Raw genomic sequence first — 23,699 nt, forward strand, 5'->3', positions numbered from 1 at the left:
CATTGAACAAACGTCTCCAGATGATGTCATAAATGGGAATCGGAAACACAAAAAATGCTTTGATTTGGAAACGTTCTGTTTCGGAAGAGACTTGTTTGTAATGTAAAATACTGCCACTTACAGGACTGGAGTCGAACAGTTCCCACGTCATAGATTTCAATTCCACTTGGAGAATAGATGGATTATTGACGAAAGAACAAGGAGTTCGAAACTATTCAGCGACGACAAGCTCCATATCGTCATAATACTCACAAAACGTTTTTTATGGTTCAAATTGGAATTGTACATTGTGTGCCTCGTTGTCCAAACGCTAATGTCCAAAAAGTTCAAAAGTGCACATTTACTTCGCCGCGTCAGAGCACAACAGTCGATACTTCCAGATAGTTTGGAACATTTCTCCTCTCAGACCTCCAAAGACTTTCTTTACCCGGGAACATTGTAATCATCTCTCCGCCTTGTTCAGCGCTTCGCCACGCATTTCATGCTCGGGCGGTGCCCCGGTTAGGACTCCCTGCGCCCCGGTTGAAAAAAATCGAGCTTTTTCGATTCTTCATTTTCACGCCGTTTTTTTCTTTCGGTCTTGCGCGAATGTGCTTGCGCTATTCTATGTGCGCGATGTTATCCATTCACCGTTTGCCTCCCGGACCCGGATGTTGTTTTAGCGATCAGCGAACGGCGTGGGTGATGTTCGATTTTTTTCCCTGTGGGCGCGCGCCCCTACTGGAAAAATTCCTGGCTACGCCACTGAAACGGGGAAACAAGAAACGGGAGAAAAATGACAGCGGCCGGTCGGGCAGGCGGGCGGGCGCCAAGCAGAATGAAAACTATCAGAGGAAAGACACGCACAGGGAGAATAGGAATGAAGCAGATCCCAGTTGCTCATTGCCGGAGACGCAGCTCCAAAGCGCTTGCCATTGATTTGCTGTTCCTTCCATTTCAAACATGACAGTACATTCATCAACGCTGGCTGCTGATACAACCAACTGCGCTGTCATTCTTGACACTTGCTCTCCCATATTTCTTTGCAATGCGACTTGAATTGATTTGAGTGGGGCTGTTTTATTTCGTCATGAACCATTTATTTTTATATCATTGAAAATGATTTGCAAGATATGAGCGATTCTTGCTTGAAGGCTTTATTTCCAAGCTGCATTTGAACGCAACAAATGGCGGATTTTTTTTTTTTCCCCACGTAGTTTTAGAATGTTTTATTTTTTTATACCGATGTTTTGACACGTCGCTTATGTATTAACTTGAAAAAATAAAGAAATATTTTCTAAATGTAATATTACTATCCCCCCCAAACGCCCTCCTCCTCCTCCAAGGGGTGGGTGGCTTTCCCCGCCCTCTAGCGGCAGACGGTCGGCGCCCATTCGGCGTCGCAGCTCCGGGCTGACGGACTTCTTCCGTCCCGCTGTCAGTCAGATAGGAAGTCCCTCCGGTCGGATACACCGAAACGAGCGTGCACTCCCGGGGGAGGCTCTCCTTGGTTCCCCAGCGCCGCTTCCTCCTACGCTTCCTTTTCCCCTCCCGAAGAGATGAGGCGGAGGGAGAAAAGGCTGCTGCAGTTCGCCGGGCTTCTCATCGCGGCTTTCCTCTTCCTCCCCAACGTCGGCCTGTGGTCCTTGTACCGGGATCGGGTGTTCGACAACCCGCCAGACGCGGCAGTGGCACCGGCAGCGGCGGACGGACCGCAGCTTCAGGTGAGGCAGGCGGAAGTGTTGTCGTAACGCGCGCGGATCTATGGCCGGTGTTTGTGTTGCGCGTTGCACGTTGGTTGGTAGGTAGGTAGGTAGGTAGGTAGGTAGGTAGCCAGCCATTTGCCAAGGTCTCGGGTGGACTTCCACTGTTAGTTTTGCACCGTGGGAGCTATTTTCGCTTGCTTGGCCTTTTTCTAATAGGCGTGTCAGCGCGGTGGCCCAAGCGACCAGGATGTGTCTGTTCCGGGGCCACGTCGCCCGCCACCCCGGAGCGAGTAAACGTGAGACTTGAGGAAGTTGCCGCCGCAGCCGCCGCCGCCGCCGCCGGTGGTGGTGCGTTCACAGCTTGACAGTTGATCGCAGCATTGGCTCTGAGCGGTGCTAGCTTTGCCACGACCCCAACATGTCATGATCCCCCAGGCAAGGACACCAAAAAGAAACCAAATCCACGACAGTGAACAAGTGAAAACAACTTTCATTGACGTTATTGACAAGAGTGTAAGGAGTTGATTGAAACTTGATTGAAACTCTGGCCTTCTTTATGCAATGGTGAAGCGGACCTGAGTGATAAAGAAGATCAGAGAGAAATGTCATCAGAGAGTGCGGGCGGGCACACTTTGGTGCTGTTCCAATCGGATCGCGTCTGACTGCAGGATCAAAAAAGCAATCACGTAATGACCGATGAATAACCAACTGTACGCTCCCCGCGGGCCCTGATGAAGAACCAACGCCTCTCGACCTATGGTACAAAGCAAAATCGCATGCGTGTTGAAAGCACATAAGAGTCATTTTCGTTTCAGAACACACTCATTGGCCAGTTAACAGTGCGTTAAAGTGGTGTTTTGCTTTTTAGTAGCATCACAATAAAATGACTTCTACATTGGATTGGACCTGCTACTTCCTGTTACTAAGTTACACCGTCCGTCTCTGACCACAACCTCGACAGCAGTCCTGCACATTGCGGGCTGGATGTTGTCATGGCGACCCCACTCGGGTCAAATCTGCCGATCGACAGTGGCGCCATTCGACCCCCGAGCTCTGAAGTCAAAGTCAAATATTTGGAGCGAATGCCTCGACTGTACCTGGGAAGTGTTTTTGGTTTCATTTTCGTGAATGATCTGTTCATTTGACGGTTTCTGGGATGCACTCCACCTAAAACAAATGTTTGTTCGGGTTAAATGTTCCCTGTGCTCCCTCCCCCAGAATGAACCCTGGCAACACGACCGACAATGGCGCTTCCTCTTATTCAAACGGGCCCAAATGTGCTGAATAGAGGCTTTCATGGAATGCGCACGTGTGCGTCGCACGGTGGCCTGAGCAGAAGGACGTTTCGGGGCGAGTTCTTCGTAAGAAAATGTTGATGGGCTGTAATTCCAAGCGTGACGCCTTTGAACAGCAGCTCATTTGTGGCGTTTGCCAAACGGCGGCGCGCCTGCGGAGTTGACTTGTCTGGATTTGATATCTCGCCTGACAAGCCACGTAATGAATGGGATTAACGGCGCAGAGAGCCCGTTACGTATTAGCAAACAGCGCGATAACAGCTGTCGAGCTTCGGAGTCGTTTAATAAGTCAGCCATTGGGAGGAGACGCAAACACGTAAGCGCCGCCGACCGACTGACTGCTCGCCAAACGCAGAGAGACCGGAAGAGGCGCGGACAACCTTCTCGGTCGGGCGCTGTTTTGCGTCGGGCGGTTGCCGCGTGCCATCGGGTCGTCGTCTGGTCGTCTGGTCGTCTGGTCGTCTGGTCGTCTGGTCGTCTGGTCGTCTGGTCGTCTGGTCAGGGAAGATAGAAAAGGGAAGTTGGCAAAGATCGACGGCGGGCAAAGGCTTCATTGCTGAGCCGAGCCGTTGGCCGCACGTTTGTCACCGCGGGGAGCTCGCGAGCTTCCGCCGCACTCGGACATCCATAGCTTCTATGTCCTTAGGTGGGTTTGGCAATTTCCACACGCGGCAAATATCCTCCAAAAACACAATGGACCCGAGCGTGTGAAAGATGACGTCTTGAAAACGAGCGCCGACAAATCCCGAGTGAATTTTCTCGACACGGCGTCGGTCGGCAATTAAAGGACTCGCATGGGCTCGTCGTTTTTAATCCTGTGAGGTGAGGAGCAATTAGAGAAACGTCTCGGAGAAGGATTTAAACCATTAAGCGCGGATTACGATAGTGGATGTGAAAGTTGGTTTTCCGCCGAGCAGAGTTGAAGGCGTGAAAGCAGAGAGGACAGATTATCAAAAGAGAAAAATGGCAAAAACATTTGTGCAAGCCCAACAATTGACCTGTGAGCCATTTTGGGATTTGTACGACGACAACAAAAAAGGCAAATTGTGCGGCTTGAGTTTGGAAACTCCTTGATAGTTGTTTGTGTTTTTCGGTGGCAATTCCAAGCCACACTGTTACTTTTTGATACTCGTGTTTGCTTTGTGTGCACAATGTCTGCAGCGCTCCTCTTTGACATAAAGAAAGCGAATTAAGTTCCCCCTGGTAATCAAAAAAAACACGTACAGACTATAAATACTCTGCAGATTTCCGGGTCTCTTTGTGAACAACACAAACGAAAATAAAGCAACGTCATCTCTCTGTGACCTTTTCGGCGGAGGTGGTTTTTTTGTTTGTTAATCTCCGCTAAAGTAAGATATGTCAGCTATAATGTGATGCGAGGCTAGCACGCTAGCTAAGAGCCGTTCGGCGCACTACAAGTTGAAGCAACTGTATTTGTACTTCATCACGTTGCGAGCGAGCGTGCGTGCGTGCGCTGGCTATCGGGCATCACTGTGCCTAGATTGCATCTGGAAGTGTTAAGCCCGAGGAAAGCGGCGATGAACGGCGAGCATGAAAGTCATTTGCCAAGGCAAGCGGAGCTACCGGCGGTTCTGATAAAACACCTCAGGAGGGAAAGGCAAGCGCGAGCAGGTAAACGAGGTGTTTGTTCACAGGCTGACCTTGTTGGAGAGAGAGAGAGCGCTTTCCTTCCCCCAGGTCCTGGCGCGCACAAGGCGGCGGGCTGGCGGGCGGGCGGGCGGCACGTTGGCTGGTGAGCGAGCGCAGAAGCTGCTCAGTATGCCAATCAGGTGGGTCGCCCGTGCGCTGTGGCCCAGAGCAGCCAAACCCGGGCGAGGGACAGGTGCAGCAAAGCAAGAAGTCAGCCTTTTAATTACTGCAACGCTAGTTGGTGTTTGAAAGCCGCCTTTTTAGTCCTTGGCACGAGCCTGACTTTTTTTTCGTGTTGTTCCATTTGTATTCATGTACAGCAGCTGCTGTTGGATTTAAAGCGCTGGATTAATAAAATGCAGTTGAGTCCTTGACAGCCCGCGACCGACACAAAGGTGACTCATCTATTTGACAGCACGCAAAGAAAAAAGTAACGAGCGCTCTGGGTGCATTTGCCAGACAGGTGCAAGTTTCTTTGTGAGCCGCAGTCATGAACGTTGGACTCGTTCTTATCTGACCCTGGTCTGGCTATTTTCCCCATAAAAGCATCTTTGTCTGGATGATTGATTTGGAAGGTTCCCTGGGCGACTGACTCCACGGAAAGCCAAATATTTGCAATTCATCACCATTTTCGATGGCTTTTGATTTGGCAGTTGGAGAGTGTCTTTCGGGTAATGGCTTGAGACAAAACGCCAGTTTCCTCATGACTTATTTGGCAGCAGAGTCAGTCAAGGCCATAAGGCAGTTGTGGCTGTTTAATTAGCCGAAGGTCACTTCCACACAACAAAGGGCCTTCTCGGAAAGCCTGAACTTAGATCACAGCGCTGCGCTGTTGCCAGTGGCGACCAGTTAGTCGGATTGAAAGTTTGATCGGATTTTTAGCCTCACACTCATTTACGCGTTCAGTTTACAAAGAAACTTTAGAAACCACGGGTGTCAAACTCAGGGCCCGGGGGCTCGTCGCATCATTTTCGGCGGCCCGCCTGGACAAATTGTGGATCGACTTCATGCGTCTTATTGCAAACGGCCCGCCGAAGAAAGCAAAAATGAGTTTGACACCCCTGCCCCCTAAACATTGTAGAAGTCAACCATTTATGCTTTTTGGAGGGAGCTGTTACTTTTACTGCTTTCAGAGGAAGAGTCCAAAGTGTGCTCTGCTTTTTGGGGTCAAGGCTGTTCTGAAGGTTGCCCTAGCAGAAATGTCTTGCTCGGCGAAACCGTGGCCCTTTGTGGCCGAGCCGCTCGCAAGAACACCGGCGGATGCGTCTTCTCCTTTTCTGTTCTGCCGCCGCACTTTCACAGGCATTCATTGGAATTCATGTCAAACTATGCAGCAAAACGCAGGCTGTGTGGGCGAAGGTGAATGACACCCAGCCCGGAATGAGCTGCAGAAATGGAGACAACAATGTTGCCGGGCTTCAATATCGTCTCAGCACGAGCGAGATTCACGTCCCCTCTTCAAGCCAGAAATGTGCAATGAAAAGGGGCTCCGTCGCGTCGACGCAATTGGCGCGTGCCCAGCCATCCGTCTGTAAAATCCAGTAACTCTTTCATTCGACGCCTGTCTCTGAAAATGTTTCTGTAAACGAGGGGAGGGAGGGAGGGAGGGACGCACCTCACCTCACCTCAGCTCAGCTCCACGAGAAATGTAGAGCGGCTACACTTTTATCTGTCGGGTGGCACTTTCAAGAGTGTAGAACCGTCCCGTCGTTTATGGCTCCTTATCTATATCTCCAGCCTGATTAGTCAGTCCGGTTTGTTGCTTCCCGGATCTGGCCGATTGGTCACGTCGCCCCTAGCGGCAGCTACCGTGTACATTTACAACAAGCCGGGAGCGAGCCAGGGAACAGACTTGGTAAGCATTGTCCAGACCTTTTGTTTTTCTCTCATCCAATCCCGTGGCCCAATTGTTAACAAGCGTCAAATGTAGCTGTTAAGCCACATCCCGCATTGATTTTGTTTGTCCTGGCTTGGGAAGCCCCACCAAACCACGCGAGCAGGATTAGGACCACGGAGGCATTTACGGATCATTATGTAAGCCGCCACATCTGTCCTCTTGCTCCCGGTTGGCCCAGGCAAAGCCGGCAGCGAAGAGATAATGTCCCGCTTACAGACAAGAAAGTCTCGGGACACCGAGAGGACGATTGCTGGCTTTACCGTCGAGCAGGTGACCCGCCAAAGTAAGTCTCCACTGTGGATTGTTGGTGGTCAAAGCGGAAGGGATTTGCTGGCTTCGAACAAATCCAAGCACGAGATGGTGTCGCTTAAGTGGGATTCTGTCGACCCCCGTTTACAGGTACATTGCAGACCTGACTGTGACAGGAAAGGACATTTTTGGATACTTTGACACTCTCCGACAAACACGCCAGCCATAGCCATTTAAGCTAGTCTCAGATCCTGAAGGTATGAGAACCTCCCTCGACCAAAATGTCACCGTTTGGCAAAGACATCTCTACATGGTATTATTTCCTTGCATCAAATCCAAATGAAGTCTTTGACAAGTACTTCTTTTCTCCGAAAGTAGCTACCGAAGCTTCCAAGTCAACATTGCGCGGCGACCTTTTGTTTTTCGCCAATTGATTTGAGCGATTCCGTTTGTCGCGTAGGAATGGCTTTGTTTTTGCTCTTCATAACTGCTAACGTGAACACCGACTCCCAGTTATTTGGCACGACGGGCATGCTACGCTACAAAGGAGTCTCCAAAGTACCTCTTTTTTGCGAGCACGAGTACAATTCTCCGCCGGCTGAAAGTAGGGAGGCGGCCATCTGTCATGGCCTTTGTCCAGTATCCGTCTGCGGATAATGACTTGTGACGGGAGATGAGAGGCTGCGAGGGGGGGCGCTTCCAGGGAGGTCCCAATGCCTCAATGTCTGCTTGGCCAACCTCGACGCGGACGGCAAAGAGACCGTGGTCCCTGGGGGGTGGACGCTTTTGGATTAGATCCACAGACCAAAACTCCTGCTGGCTGGGCTGGCTGGCTGGCTGGCTGGCTGGCTGGCTGGCTGGCTGGCTGGCTGGCTGGCTGGCTGGCTTTTCTCCAACTCTGTCAAAAGCGAAGAAAGCACTCAACGCCAGTGGATGTTTTCACAACTCTTCCCTATGTTTTATTGATGCCATTTTTTCCCCCTTTGGCCTTCACCTCAGATGGTTGTTTGTTTTTGTTTTCTTTCCGCTCCTACCTGTCCCAGACATTCTTTTTGTAGCGGTGGGAAGTATTTTAACCTGCAATGGCACCAACGTATCAGCGTGGAATTGAATTGTGGGGAGGGAGCGGGTGCAGTTGACCGCAGTGAAAGATGGATTTCCTCCCCCTTGCGCATTTCTCAACCGATTCCAAGTTGAAATTGTTCAGCTCTCTGGAGCGAGTACTGTTCCGGCAATATCCTTGGGACTAAATCCCCGATTGACTTTCCGTGACTCTGATGCGGCAATTTCTGAGACAAAGCAGAACGGACATGTGCAATTTAGGAGCAGCCTCTGACGGAAGTTTTTCAACTCCAACGTAGATGGAATGAAGAAGAAAAAAAAGAAAAAATCCATTTGTCAAACGGCTCTTGAAAGTTAGCCATGGAAAGATATCAAGGTCTTAAATGAGTGTCGTCGGTTAATTACGTTTCTGCGGGTTGAGGCGGAACGGGAGCTTTCCCTCTTCTCACCTTGAGCGTCTGTCTGCGTTTGGCAGGAGGTCAAGGAAAGCCAAAGGTGACCACCTCGCGCCACCCACCAGTGGAACCTTTCCACTCCTTGCTAATTTTTCACTCATATTACGTATTTTCCTGAGTAATTTACGAGGCTGTAGACCCGGGGCAAACATTTCTCATAATGAATGTACCAGAGTGACGGGCCGCCGGCAATAAAATGAATTTTTAGTGGGCAAATGTGTTGTATTTTTTCCCTTGCCGGTGCATTAGGTGATCATTCATGGATGACAGCGGTATTAGCAGAGCATCCAACCTTGAAATATGAAGGACCACTCTGGAACCTTTCTGTGAGTCGAATCATGTCTGCTAAAAAAAAAAAACATAACAGAATTTGAAATGAGCATGTATAATATATATGTACTGTATAATCGTAGATATATTTATACACGCGCTAATACGTTAGCCTGGAGCTAGTCGTGATGAAAAAGTGTCTATCTTTGGCACGTATCGCCGTATAATGTCCCGCGACATCTGCTGACGGTCTGAACCTCCGGCGGTGGCACCAATCTCGTCCTGCGCCGCTGAATTGCAAACATTAATCTGCTGTCGAGCGGATTACCGCCCGCCCCGAACCGACAGACCGCAGCGGCGTGGAATGAGGTTGGCCGGCCATCGTTTCCGAGAGGCTCGTCCTAATCTAAAAAATCCTTCGGCTGAGGTCAGAAAGCGGCCGAGCGTTGGCCGGATGACTGCAGATTCAGTTGGTATTGTGCCGATTGAGATGAAGTGCTGCCTGTCCTGTCCCCTTGCCATTCAAGTTGAATCTCCATTTTTCAGTCCAGATTGCATGACCAAACCAGTTATTGATTGGCATTAAATCACATTCCCTCCACTCTTCTAATCTGACATCACCGCAGCGCCGTAAAGTCCATTTGAGGTATGAGCGACCGAGCAGACCGCGACGTGTCAAAGCGGAGCCGCAAATTCCAAGCTTTTTGTCAGCTATCTTCAAACACCTGGCCAAGCGTCCCGCCCTCCCTCCCTCCCCTCGCCATCCCCGCCTCATTAAATTTAATGCTGCCTTTTAGCGAGCCATTTAACCGATGACAAAAGGCCACGTGTCAATCAGTGTTTGCGCAGGCATTCGGTACCGCGGCGGCTGCATCCAAATGGGATGAAAAGAACCACGAAAATAGATTTGGATCAACCTTGGAAATGTGTGCTTTGCGCATCATCGTTCCTTGACTCCAAGATTTGAAGAAATTCTAGGAAGGCTGGAACGGATTCGAGGCAATGGAGAAAGATGGCACGAGAGCCTTCCAAATAGTTGCCATGGCATCCGGTTCTTTGCTTTAGTGACTGATGGAGTTGGTAGTGAAACGGTTAAGCCACCTGTTAAGGGTTTCTTTCAAAGTCTAGCCATTTTGAAAAGGGACAACCTCCTCGTACTGTCATCTGTTCTTCCGGATGATTCCAACTCTTTCCCACTTTGGCCTTCACTTACTGTACGTCTGGATTATGTTCCGCCGCCCACGTTCCTCGGGCGAACGCAATTTTTTTTCCCCTCGTCTTTTCTCAAGGTTCTTACGGAACAAGTTACGAAAGCCCCCAGAGAAACGCGGCGGATGTTGAAATTTTAATCGGGAGCAAAAAATGGGGCCAGCGCGAAAAATCCCATCTACTTTTTGGAATTCTTCGGTATCGATTGTCACAGATACGTGTCTTTGCCTGTCTCGTCGTTGGTTGTGTGTGTGACTCGCCCACAGACGGACGGAGTGTCTTTGCCTGTCTCGTCGTTGGTTGCGTGTGAACTCGCCCACCGACGGAGTGTCTTTGCCTGTCTCGTCGTTGGTTGCGTGTGACTCGCCCACAGACGGAGTGTCTTTGCCTGTCTCGTCGTTGGTTGCGTGTGACTCGCCCACAGACGGACGGAGTGTCTTTGCCTGTCTCGTCGTTGGTTGCGTGTGACTCGCCCACAACGACGGAGTGTCTTTGCCTGTCGTCGTTGGTTGCGTGTGACTCGCCCAGTGCGTCCACCTCTGAAGAATGGAGGCAAAACCAAGTGAAATGACTGATCATTTCTTGATTATTTTTTTGGAGAGCCGGTAAGAGGATGCCAAATAATGGCTCACACCCTCTCCCCTCGCGCTAGCAACATTAACAGATAATTCCTGCTTCTGTGTGAGCGTGCGTGTGTGTGTGTGTGTGTGTCATGGTGACCCAGACAGAGCTGTCACTGCGTGAAAGAGGGCGCGGTAAAAAAAAGGTCGGCATTGAAAGACATTTTGGGGCTGTTTGTTAGTCTGCCAAAAAGGATTTCAATTGCAGAAATGACTACTTTTCTGTCACAGAATCACAATATTTGAGTTTTCCAACATGGTAGAAGAATGCTTAGCACATCTGACGTACAGTTCTGAGGTTTTGGGTTTGAATCTCGGACTATGCCTGGGTAGGTTTGCTCCAAAAATGTTTTTTAAATGTAATTGGTGACTCCAACCTAACTCAATCAATCAATCCTAATCTCAGATATGCAGACGTTAAATCTAATGGGCCACTTGAACCTGCAATGTAAAATCCAACCTTAATCCACTTGTGTTGAACTGGTGCTGTGCTGGTGAAATGACGCATGGCAGCCACCTATTCCAGCATACAGAAAGCAATATTACAGCGCGTGCGGCGCTAGTTTGTTATTCTGTGTCACGTTGTCACGAAGCGCTAGTTGGCTTGATAATTCATGCTAATTCATGCCTGCCGGTTGCGCCATTTGGATTTAAAGCGCGGGGCTAATTGGCATTTCCTGTCACTAATTATTCCCGCGCCGATGCCGTGATCCGGCACGCCAGCGTGCAAAAGCACGTCTGCACGTGCGCGTCGTTTAGCACGTCTGGGTGCCGACGCCCTTTTGCATGTCAAGTGGCCGAGGTGCTCGGCACACATCAGATCCCCGCTTCGCTGCCGCCGCCCGCCGCCACATTGGTATTCACCTCGCTGAGCCTTTGCCGAGCGTGAAATAGAAGAGTACACTTTTCTGCGGGGTAAACTCTCAGTGGAGCAGTGAGCAGGCTGCAACTGCTGCTCCTTTTGAAAAAACAAAACAAAAAAACCCCCAATACTGTCAGGCAAGAGAAGCCTGTTGTATAACTGAAAGTTTTCTCTGGCCTAGCTATAAAGAAAAAATCTCATTCTCTCAGCCTTGTCTGTATTTACAGTACAATAAGAAGGCTCGGGCCGGGCCATGAATGTAGGTAGCTCCATTTCCCTGGAGACTGAATCGATAGTCGTGTGTTTTTTTTCTCTTCAACCGAGCAAGCGATGAATCGTATCGACCGTTGTTTGTCCATGGATTATAATGCAAATCGATTGCAATCCAAGACGATAAACGATACGTTCCTTCAAGTGGTGTTACCTTTTGTTCCAAATCCTACTCGATGTTATTATTGCTGCTTTTCCAGGGTGTTAACAAACTGCGGAAGGACAATCCGGTGCGCAGAACCGCTCTACAGAGGAAAGACTGGCACGACTACCAAGCCATCAAAAGGGATGCCTCCAGATCCGGTGGGTCCCGTAATGTCCCGTTGTAAACAGCGGATGGCCGTCTTATCGTTTGATTGATTCAGGTAACGGCGAGCAGGGGAGGCCCTTCCCCCTGACGGAGGCCGACCGGGTGGACCAGGCCTACAGGGAGAACGGCTTCAACATTTACGTCAGTGGACAGGATCTCCCTCAATCGCTCCATCCCCGACATTCGTCATCCCAGTGAGTTGCGGCCGAGTCTCTAGGTATCTGGCTAACGAGCTTTCTAGATTCAGGAGCCCATCCGACTAAAACCAGCTAACTCTAGCAGCTCGCTTCCTAGCTGCAGTATATTGCTAGAGTTTTAAACTATCGATTGAGCTACCTTGCCTACATATGTGGTGGCCAAATACCCAACTAAATACTCCGCTATCCAAGCTACTTAAAGAATGATCGTAAAGAGCTATGAATCTAGCAAGCTAACGAAATACCTAGCTTGCGCGCTAATTACGCTATACCCAGCTACTGTACTTACCACTCAGTCGTTTTATGGAGCGCAACAAAAAATGTTTTCAATATATCCGCTTGTTTAGCATACCCTCGGAATAAACGGACATTTTTACTGCAAAATCATCCATTTCCTGGCTTAGCGTTTTGCTGAATGGGGGGGGGGGGGGGCGTCACAGAGGAACGACAGGACTGCAGGCTTGTCAGTGGCAGCGGGCGGCGGCAGGTTATGGCAAAGATTGGCACTCCGTCAACTGCAGAGGTTGGGGGGATCTCCAGAGCACCATTGAAAACCAGCAGTCACTTGAGAAAGGTGTGCGTGTGCTTGTGTGAGCATCCAGATCAAACACTAGCGCCTTTCCTTCCATTCAGATCAATAATCTCCAGTGGCCGGATCTGAGAAATTGAAATCCATTTGAGCAGCCGTAATCTCTTTCTCCCGCTCTCTACTGTGTGTTTTGAGTGTGACGGCGGAGTGAAAGGTGTCTAATGGGAAGGCGTCACAGACCTCCCACAGGCATCCATCCATCCCTTCCTTCCTCGCTGGGAGACATTGATGTAGAAGTAGACAAATGAGAGCCCCCCCCCCCCCTCAAGATAATTCCCGTCTGGGCCATTAGATGTGCTTATTATGACGCCATTAAGCTTCTCGGGCGGGCCATGTAACTTTAAAATATGTATTGCTGGCGAGCGGCGTCAAATGATTTCTTTGTTTTTTCTTCTGTCCAAGATGACATGACTAGAAGTGAGTTGCGAGGAATGAAAATGGCCGTTGACGCGCCGCTCTGGAACGACCTTTCCGTGACCGTGATGTTTCTCATGTTGCAAATGTATGTTGACGTTTGCACGTTAGCTGTAAACGGAAGCTGTACGGCGAGAAGCTGCCCAGCACCAGCGTCATCATCCCGTTCCACAACGAGGGCTGGTCGTCGCTGCTCCGGACGGTCCACAGCGTCCTCAACCGCTCGCCTCCGGAGCTCATCGCCGAGGTCATCCTGGTGGACGACTTTAGCAACAAAGGTAAGGCGAATAAGAAAAGCAAGGGGAAAAAAAATGGAGACAAATGTTTCCGCCCACGTCAACGAGGAATCGTATCTCGCCGTGGATATGAATATTTTCAATCGTTATCCTCTCGCCCTCTTCACTCATGCGCCCGCCCGCCCTCCATCCCTCCTTCCCTGCCTCGCCTACACTCGCCCGTGACTCAGTGGAACGCACGCGAAACGGCGGAATTCTCCTCCTGTCACCTCAAAGCGTTTCCGACAAACTCACTCAGCTCCGTGGCTGCTCATTTTTTTCGAAGTAAACGACCGACTGACGAGGAATCTCATATCTGCTCGTTATCAGCCAGCACCTCGGGATATAAAAATGTGCGCGAGTCTGGCCGGACGGGCGGGCGTGTGTCGTGGCCTACAGCAGATCCTCTCACCGGAGCGGCAAGCCGGCCGGGCCAGTTGAATCCAAATTCTCCGAATCTGCAGCTTTGGCGGCTCTCCTAATCGGAGGAGGTGCGTGAATTGACCTTGAAAAGCGTGCGACCCGCTAATCCGCCTTTCGGGCTCCATGACGAGCTCCGGCCTGGAGATGACGAGGTGGGTTCGCTCTTCATTAGCCGCCAATTGAATTTCCTCGGCCCGTGGAGGGAGCCTGTTGGCGCTTCGCTCTCCCTGCTGGAGGTGGCACATTGGCCTCCCCTCGCATCCTTTCAAGGTGAGCCGAGCTAATGGGCTCGTCTCTCGGCGGATTCCTCTGCTCGCCATCTGTCCTGCGCCCGGCAGGGCTGAGTTGATGAATTCTGACCCCGGTGGCAGTTGGACAGCCAAACTGTGAAAACAACCACATGGAGCGTCAAAGCGCTCGCTCGCTCGCCTGCTGTCGGCTCGGGCTCGTATTTGAAGCAGATAACCACGCGGCTTTATGAGAATGACGTGGCACTTTTGCGGGCGATTGCGTCTTAACCGGCCGGGATAGTCGACATTTTGTAGGCATACAGGCGGACATTTTATGAGAATAAACCTTTTTCCTGTTTCCCAAAAAAAGATGAAAATAGTTTTGTACAACTCTATTATTTTTTTTCTATTTCAATACAAATTGCTAGCAATGTAGCACTTTTTCAAAACGGACGACATTTTAGTCATGACACAAAGGCCATGCAAAATTTGTCTTGGCGGGCCATAGAAAATGATGCGGCGGGCCACATCTGGGGGCCCCGCCGGGCATTGACTTTGAGTTAAACTCGGGATTTTAATTGTGGTTCTTTTTCTTCTCTTTTTCTTACCTGGGCATAGTCTAAGATTTATGACGCTCATAGCTTTATCCACGGGCGACACCCTGAAATTGTCCTCTCCTTTCATCAGAATGCCGCTTTCATCATGTTACGGCGGGCGTGACTGCAGAGTGTGCGTGGAGTCCATGTAAAGGGGGGGGGAAGTAGCAGTCAAAGACGGGGCGGGGGGGGATCTTCCAATTCCCTCCAGACTGGCTTATATCATCACAGACGCTCCCTTGGTATTTTTTTTTTTTTTTAAAGCAGCTTCAAAATGCTCCCCGCTTGGCAACCCTATGAAAAAAAAAAACCTGCAGTACAGTATGTGCGGCATATTTTGGAGGAATAAATTAGCAGCTCGGCTCTTTGGTGATGGATGCATGCGCCTTTGCGGGAACTAATCCAGCGGTTTGACAAGGAACCGCTGCAGCTTGTAACGGATTCCGCTGCAAACGGAGACGAATTGAATGGCCCACTGAAAGGGATGGTCCTCCTCTGTTGTTAGGCCAATAAAAAGACTATTTGGCCATCAACGTCCATTACGCATTAGCGCCAGATGCAGCTGATTGAACGCGTCAAGCATGGCCGGCCGGCCAGACAAATGAACTGTGATGGACAGAAGGTTGGCTCCGAAAAAGAAGGCAGCGTTTCAGGTCCTGCATAAAGGAGCCTTTAAGAGAGTCCACACACATGAGGCGGGTTATGGCGCCTAATATAGACTAATGCGTTTCCCGACGGGTGTGTGCCCGCTCTCAATTAGCGTGATTTCAAGCCTCGCCAATTGTCCAAGCCCTCTCCCAATTCATCGCGGGCGGGCAAATGAAGCATAAATAATGAGACGCCGTGAACCTTCCTCGCCATGTGAACATGGAACGGCGGCCGGCCGCTTCCTCCCGTCTCGCTTATGCCAGAATCAGCCCGCCTGATCTTTAACCCAAATGGATCTCCTAATGGCTTGTCACTAATGGCCTGACCTTCTTTTTTTCTTATCCCTCCTCGCTCAGGAGACATTTGCTTTTTTCGGCAGACCGACCGCGACAACAAACGACACCATTATACCATGATATTGAGGGCATAAGTTAGACATTTGGGGCTTATGTTGGGTACATGGTCCCAAATAGGACCCTTAGGATTAAGTGGCAGAGGCTTGTTTCTTCCTGCTGCCATTCTTTTTCAAAACGTCACCGGCCTCACTGCGGTCATACACGAGCAATGACATCATCAAATCATCTGATTGGTCGATGCTATGTCTGATTTGATGGGCCCCTGTAAAAATGTGCCACATTAAACCGAATCGTATCGCTTTGGGGAAATGATAGAAGCTATTAAAGAGCCACTAAGGAGAAACGAGAAGATGGGTCAAGTCACGAGAAGGCTCGGAAGACGTCGCCGGAGGTTCTGTTGGTTTTGGCTGGTCCCGCTGTCCGTCGGGATCAGCGACGCCTTCCCGAGAGCCGGCGCTGCCGAGTGGCATCAAGCCAGATGAGCAAACGCAAAGAAGCAAGCCAGGCCAGGCCAGGCCAGGCGAGACGAGACGCCGTCGAGTCAGTGCCCAGATAAAACCAGCCTGCGTGTCATCCTAGCAGCGGGAGTTTCTCCTTTAATGGTTTGCAAGGACCGTTGCTTGTCCTCCACCCTGTCCTCTGATATTCAGAATCCAATTAGTAGATGTGTTGCGAGGGTGGTGGTGGAGGGAGGGGGGGGCCCTTTACTGACAGCGGGCCATTTGTAAGAACTGCTATCAAGCAGGAACACCGACTGGGCTAATATTTTATTAATGAGGGCTCGGAATGTGCAAATAACCCCAAACATTGAAAGGAGATTTTCAGACATGTTTTGAAACAAAAACATGCACTTGTTTTGGTCTCAAGATTTAAACAGCACTTCAAGTCTGATACTTGTGTGTTTGTTTGCGTGTAGGGGAGGCAGTGCTCAGGAATAGTCGATGAAGGCAGGTAGTAAACAAGAAAGCACAGGGCCTGGCAGACCATCCGACGTGATGGATAGCAAATAGGACAGGACAGGACAGGAGTCATATCGAAATGTGCGACGAGTCGCTAGGAAGGAACGAGACAGGGCTATGAGCATTGTTAGCCGGACCCTGTTAGCAACAGACACTAGCCTCAGCAGACAGGACAGGACAGGACAGGACACGGGTGGTGAGCTATTCCATGCCAGGTCAGGACAGGATAGAAAAAAGGCAATAGGACAGAATAGGACAGGAATGTGAGCCAGGAAAGGTCAAGCAGTGCCAACCTCCTTGTTAAGAATGAGTGCTAATGAGAGTCTAGCTGGGTAACTGGAAGCGACCAAATCCCGTCGCCACGCGTCTGCTGCCGAGACGTGTGAGCCAGTCAATCATTCATTTGCAATGATCGATCAAGCGACTATGAAGAGACGGATGGACGGGGGGGGGCCAAACCAACGGCAGGCGTCCTCCACCGTGCCGTGACTCGCTTTGGCCCGCGTTTTTACGAGACGAGGCTTGTTGGGGGCGCTTGTATATGCCCCCTTTATTAAATTAGCACTAAAAAAGACAGAGCGGGCGAGCGAGCAGTTTGTTTGTTTCGCCTCGTCAAAATGACGGTGTGGAATGAATCACGACCTCCAGACGTGAAGATTTGGTTGCAGCAAGCTAGGGAGGGAGGGAGGGAGGGGGAATTGATTTGCGTGAAGGCGACACAGAGGAGGAAAGCCTGGCACTTAGAGGCCATTTTGTTTTGCTTGATTGATGCTTGTCGACAAAAATGGGAACCTGCGTCTACAAGTGAATTGTGGAAGACTTTGCACCTTTTTCTGTTTTTTTTTTTTTTTTTTTTTAATTTGATTTATTTTTTTTATTTGTGACACCTCAAATAAAAAAAGCGTTGGCTTCCTCCAATGCCCCTGGCCTCCGTTAGCCACGTAGCAAATACGTTTGTGATCAAGCAGTCTGTTGCTGAATACTGAGCATTGCAAGCCTTGCTCCTGTGCCCGCCCGCAATGTTTATGCATGCATCTTTTTTTTTTTTTTGTCTTCCACTTGGATGCTTTTCAGTTTCCCTATAGTCCAACGACAGCAGTAAAAAAGCAAAAAATCAGCAGATTGCAGAAAAGTTTGTGAAAAGAAGTTTGTGAGTGAGTTATGATAAGAAAGGCCAAAAGGGAATATTTTACGTTTGGAGCAGGTGGCGCTGCCAGATGTCTTATTTAATGATGATAGTTAACTTTCTTTTTTTTATCTTTTGTCACAGTGTAGTAAGGCGCTGTTAAAGATTGAAGTCACCCAAATGCTGCTTTGAATACTGAAACCATTTTTTAAATTTTTTTTTTTTTAACAGTAGCCATTAAGTCTGGTGATCCTTTTGTTGAATCAGCATTGTGGTCATGATTTCCAAAAATTTCTCACAGTGCACCTGAAGGGGCCGCTGGATGAGTACATGGTCCGCCTGCCCAAAGTACGCATCCTGAGGAGCGAGAAAAGGGAAGGTCTGATCCGGACACGTCTGCTGGGCGCCGCCGCTTCCAAAGGCGAGGTCATCACCTTCCTGGATTCTCATTGCGAGGCTAACGTCAACTGGTTGCCTCCGCTACTCGGTGAGGGAAGAAAAGAAAAAAAAAAAGTCGCACATCCTTAAAAATACACCTTGCTTCTCAGATCGGATCGCCCAGGACCGGAAGACCATCGTGTGCCCGATGATCGACGTGATCGACCACGACAACTTTGGCTACGAGATGCAAGCGGGCGACGCCATGCGCGGCGCCTTTGACTGGGAAATGTACTACAAGCGCATCCCCATCCCCGCCCGCTTGCAGAAGGACGACCCCAGCGAGCCCTTTGAGTGAGTGGCGCTTCCTGAAACTTTCGGGAGAGAACTCGCCAAAGTGCGTGTTAACAGTGATGGGAAAATGAAGCTTCAAATTTGCTTCATGAACCAGTTGTAGTTTTTGACTCCTCCAGGTGGTTTCAATGAAACCGCCCGCCATGGTGTGGCCATGATGTTATGACCGTGCCTTGAAACTGGTACGGGAAACCAAAAAGTTGCACACCAGTTGGAATCAATCCTCATTTCTTGGAATTAGTTGTCTCATCTCGCCTGGCGAGATGACCTTCATCAGTGCAAATCCAATCGGAGTCGCAAACCCATCAAGCCCCTACCTCAATGTCAAAGGAGCAGAAATAGAAAGCATGGAGTCGGCCGTTTCTAATTAAATCTCGCAATATTCACGGGCCGTTGAGTCAAATCTCGTTCCCCTTTCAAGTGCGATGACACTGACATCGGCCGGCCTGTCGATATGCTGATGTCTTCGTCCCAATAACAGGCGGCAGCTAGCGCAAGACGCTAACGGATGTGCTCTATTTTGTTTGATTTTTTGGGGGGATTTAGGTCTCCGGTCATGGCAGGAGGCCTGTTCGCCATTGATAGAAAGTGGTTCTGGGAGCTGGGGGGCTACGACACGGGTCTGGAGATCTGGGGAGGAGAGCAGTACGAGATCTCCTTCAAGGTAAACAGCAGCAGATTCTCCAAAAGCAAATGATGGATCAAAGATGGCGCGGCGCGGCGCGGCCCGTCCAGGCGCAACGTGGGTCATGCGCAATAATGTCAAACGCAGCTTTTCCCGCCAGTGTTCTCCTTTCAGCTCTTGTTAGAATGGAAGCCAAGCGACTTGACATCAATCACGCTCACGGCGCCGTATTATTCGATTGAGCGTTTGTTTGCCGTTTCAACGTGAATTATTCCGTTTAACTCGGTCAGCATGCTAAGAAGCCGTGCCGTCGCTCTTCCAGTCAGTCGAGCGAGCTGGCCGCGTAATCGAATTGCACTTTGAACGAGTGCCTCGCTTTTGTCGTCTCGCTTAATCACACCACCCCTTGGGGGGAGGCTGATGCGATGGGACGGATGACGCGGCGCAAGAGCAAATGTTTGCCGCTTTTGTTCGGATTATGAATTGAACCGTCAAATGGAACTCGGTTTCCTCTTTGTACGAAGCCGTTTGTCGGGCGGGATAGCGGAAAAATTAGCGATGGGCTAGTTGCAAAGTCTATCGGAAAGCAATAGGTGCAGATTTCCACACTCGTAGCAAATCACAAAGAGTGAGCCGCCAGCGAGTGACGGCGACTTGTTACCACGCTCAGGTCTGGATGTGCGGCGGTCGCATGGAGGACATCCCGTGCTCCAGGGTGGGACACATCTACAGGAAGTACGTCCCCTATAAGGTGCCCGGAGGGGTCAGCCTGGCCAGGGTGAGTCTGGCTCATTTTGTATCGCCGTTTTGTACGCGGGCCAAGGCTCACAGCAGCGTCGCTCTTCTCGCAGAACCTGAAGCGCGTGGCCGAGGTGTGGATGGACGAGTACGCCGACTACATCTACCGGCGGCAGCCCGAGTACCGCCACCTGTCCGCCGGCGACATGACGGCGCAGAAGGAGCTGAGGAGACGCCTGGGCTGCAAGAACTTCAAGTGGTTCATGAGCGAGGTGGCCTGGGATCTGCCCGAGCACTACCCGCCCGTGGAGCCTCCCGCCGCCGCCTGGGGCGAGGTAAACCAATTTTGTTGCCGTCGAAGCCCTTCTCGGACATTTGCTACCACGCCCTATCTTGGCAGATACGAAACCAGGCTAGCGGCATGTGTATGGAGACCAAGCACTTTGTGTCGGGGAGCCCCATCCGCCTGGAAAGCTGCGGAAAGGTCCGGGAGGAGTTCAGCTGGACCCACGGGCAGGTGAGTGAGTGAGTGAGTGAGTGAGTGAGTGAGTGAGTGAGTGAGTGAGTGAGTGAGTGAGTGAGTGAGTGAGTGAGTGAGTGAGTGAGTGAGTGAGTGAGTGAGTGAGTGAGTGAGTGAGTGAGTGAGTGAGTGAGTGAGTGAGAAGCCAAAGTTAACACAACCAAATGGGAAAAATATTAAAGCCAATGTTGTACTTCAAGTCAATTGTTCTGTAACTGCGAAGATTCTCAAAAAAAACAAAAGTGTTTGGACCAAAATGTCAACACATTTTTCACTCTGAAAAGCTTGACAAAAACTTGATGCTCCAAAACAAACGAGTAGAAAGTGAGCAAAAAAACAAGTGATTCATTGTTTGAGGAGAAAAAAAAAAGAATGATAATCCCAACTGGCTCAGTAAAAGTTGAACAAAGACTTAAGCCATGAAACAGGCAAGTTGCGGGACACTCAAATTAGCCGCCATCGCAAGTTGAATGACTTGGACAAGTCGCATATTACTTTGAGATAGGCACACTTGAATTGTTGATACGCTTTCCCATTGTCGATGCACTAAATTTGTCCCTCAGGAAATTGCGTTTCGACATCCAAACACACACGCACGCACGCACGCACGCTTTGAGCGTGATTAAGTTGACACGCTCCCGCAGGAGCGTGTTTGTTTGCAGATGTGTAACTCCAGTTCAGAGAAGGAGCCGAATAGATTGCGCGTCTGCTTTTGTTTCCGCCGCCCAAAACGGACGGACGGCAGCTTAGCTGACGCTCAAATTGCTTTCAAGCGCCGACTCTTTGTTGTTTAATCGATGTCACGGCGCCACGTCTCTGTTCGGCCAGGAGTGACGCATATCGCAGGGAGGACTTTGTTGCCTTTTGTCCAAAAACTGCTCAATGGAGGAGGCTAAAGTCAATCCATGGAAAGTGTTCTGGCCACAACGTGAAATTAGGTGGACAAAAAGAAAGTCTCAAGGGCCGATGAACAACTCACCGATATTTGAGTGTAGCGTGATAAAAAAAAAAAATATATATATATATATACACACACACACACACACACATTCAGAGGTCGTGACCCCAGCACAATTTAGCGCATCCCTCACTCCTGGCAGGTGTTCACGTTTGGTTGGCGCGAGGACATCCGCGTGGGCGACCCCATGCACACCAAGAAGGTGTGCTTTGACGCCGTCTCCCACAGCAGCCCTGTCACGCTGTACGACTGTCACGGCATGAAAGGAAACCAGCTCTGGCGCTACCGCAAGGTACGTAGGAATAAGCCCCGCCCCGCCCCCCCTTCGTCACCGATTGGCTCATAGGAGTGTCGCCCGGCAGGATAAGAGCTTGTACCACCCGGTGAGCAACAGCTGCGTGGACAGCGACGTGGCCGAGCACCGTCTCTACATGAACACGTGTAACCCGTCCTCGCCCAGCCAGCGTTGGCTCTTTGAGAAGACCAACGGCACTGTGCTGGAGCGCTTCAACCGTGGCGGCGCCGCCGCACATTGAACACCGCCTAGCTGGTACCGTCCGCTGCTGCCGTTTACGCTCCGTCCTGGGGTGGGCCCCGAGTTTGGTTGATGGGATTTAGCGATGCATTCCTACTCCTGCCTATCCCCCCCCCCCCCCCCCCCGCCTTATTTTTCCTGCCTTTTTCTTCACCGCCGAGTTCCTTATCTCGTCCTGACGAGGAGTGGGCGGCTTCGCCGAGCAGAAGCGTTTGTGAATGCACCCCACCTTCATCCTTCACCCACCCCCCTTGCCGTGGCTTTCCTATTTTTATTTTTTCATTTCTTGACGCTCTCATGTCCCTCGTCACAGGCGGATGAGCGTGGGGTCGCCCCCGCCCCGCCCCGTCCCGCCCCGCTTGTCGTGTGATTGGCAGGTGGGATGGGGCGACACGGGCGGGAGAGGGAGGAAGGGCGACTTTAATGCACTTGTGATACACTTGAATGAAATCTTAGTGCCTTGCTGAACATTTTAGATGTGTGCGCTACGCACGCATGTGTGTGCGCGTGTGTGGTCAGAGTGCGACAGTGAAAATGATTTGACCGAGGAACAGTGAAAGCACCGCCTCCCAGACTGAACCGAGTGTTGCGCGTCAGAATGTTCCAAGTTTGGGAAGCTTAGTATGTGGCCCTGTTGAATCAGTTCCACATGCCAGTGACTTTTGCATTTTGCACATTGCTCCACGGGTTCCCGCGTGCGTTCGCTGCCAGACGATTTCCAAGCGGCGCTCGCTCTTGGCAGCTGTTTGAGAGCACTTATCTTTCAAGACCCACAAAATATTAGCAGCAAACAACAAAAGATAGAACGGATGCTTTCCTTTTAACCTGGGAAAAAAATAAAACCATATTCTGTCCTGTTGTCAGTGGAGCATGGTATTTCACTAAAAATACTGGCTTCTGACCATACAGGGGAGAAAACACAAAAACATTAGTTTAACATTCACTTTTGGGGATGGGTCCTTTCTCGAGTCCTGGTCTACTAAACATTCCTACTTCATTTTGTGTCCCTTGATAAAACTTGCATTAGTAATGTTTTCCCAACCCTCCAAGGGGCGCTACCGAGCGAGTTTCGGGGTCGTCTGAAATGCAGTTTCACCCGAATAAACAAGCGTGGCAAAAGCGGTGAATTGACGCCACGCATAAAAGGCTTTTTTTTCCCCCCAAGTAACTAATTTTGCCTGTTTTTATTTTCCCCAAAAACGTGATGCGTTGGTTTTGCCCAAAACTCTTGGTAAAGTTAATATGCAAATTTGCGGCCATCTCAATCATTTAGTTCTCCTCCCTGGTTAATGTGCGAACGAAACAATTCAGCAAAGAAACAAATGTTTTGCGTGCGTTTGTCATGTGACCAATGTGTGTGTCGCCAACTTTGTACGGTGGTTAATACAACATCTTGATGATTTTCTACTGATGTTGCAAAAAAGTGGTTTAAAAAAAGTTTATTTAGCTATTTAACAAAGTGTACAATGAAACTGGAGTTGTATGATATTTTTGCTGAAATTGTAAAAACAAAAGAAACAAAATAAAAAGTTTCTATATTTGAACAAAAAACATTTGATCGATTGGACTTATTCGATATACTCAACGTTAGCCTTGTTAGCTGGCGGCTTCCGACATGTATGTCAGTGTAATATAAACGACATCGTCATCAATCTCATTCGTTTGCTGTTTTTGCTAAGATTGTTTGCTGGCGGCGATGACGGCGCGCCATCTGGCCCGCGTTGCCATCTCGCTAACTCCACTTTCTCATTTCCCCCCCCTTGTCACTTGTTATTAGCGCTCTGCTGTGACTTTAATCCCCTCACGCCTCCCCGGTGGCGCGCAAACGTGCCCCCCCCGAAAAGCCCAAAATCCCGTCATCGTTTCCTCCACAAAGAAAAGACTTCAGGCGATAGCGTCAGCTCGTCGTCTGATTTTAAAGAAATGTTTTATCCCTCTGGGCCT

The 23,699-nt window shown here is 50.0% G+C and overlaps 1 protein-coding gene across 1 annotated transcript; it reads left to right on the forward strand.

The window, feature by feature from the left end:
- The first annotated feature begins 1,352 nt into the window (after positions 1 to 1,352).
- LOC119133414 (polypeptide N-acetylgalactosaminyltransferase 10-like) lies at positions 1,353 to 22,597 on the forward strand. Its single transcript, XM_037269217.1, is given in 13 exon segments — positions 1,353 to 1,703; positions 11,725 to 11,827; positions 11,890 to 11,981; positions 11,983 to 12,032; positions 13,146 to 13,312; positions 17,949 to 18,134; positions 18,196 to 18,379; positions 18,926 to 19,043; positions 19,675 to 19,782; positions 19,856 to 20,077; positions 20,143 to 20,259; positions 21,363 to 21,512; positions 21,583 to 22,597. Coding segments are annotated over 13 exon segments (1,836 nt in total). The 5' UTR covers positions 1,353 to 1,538; the 3' UTR covers positions 21,757 to 22,597.
- Positions 22,598 to 23,699: the final 1,102 nt, after the last annotated feature.

This window comes from Syngnathus acus, chromosome 14 (genome assembly GCF_901709675.1).
Source record: "Syngnathus acus chromosome 14, fSynAcu1.2, whole genome shotgun sequence".
NCBI lineage: Eukaryota > Metazoa > Chordata > Actinopteri > Syngnathiformes > Syngnathidae > Syngnathus > Syngnathus acus.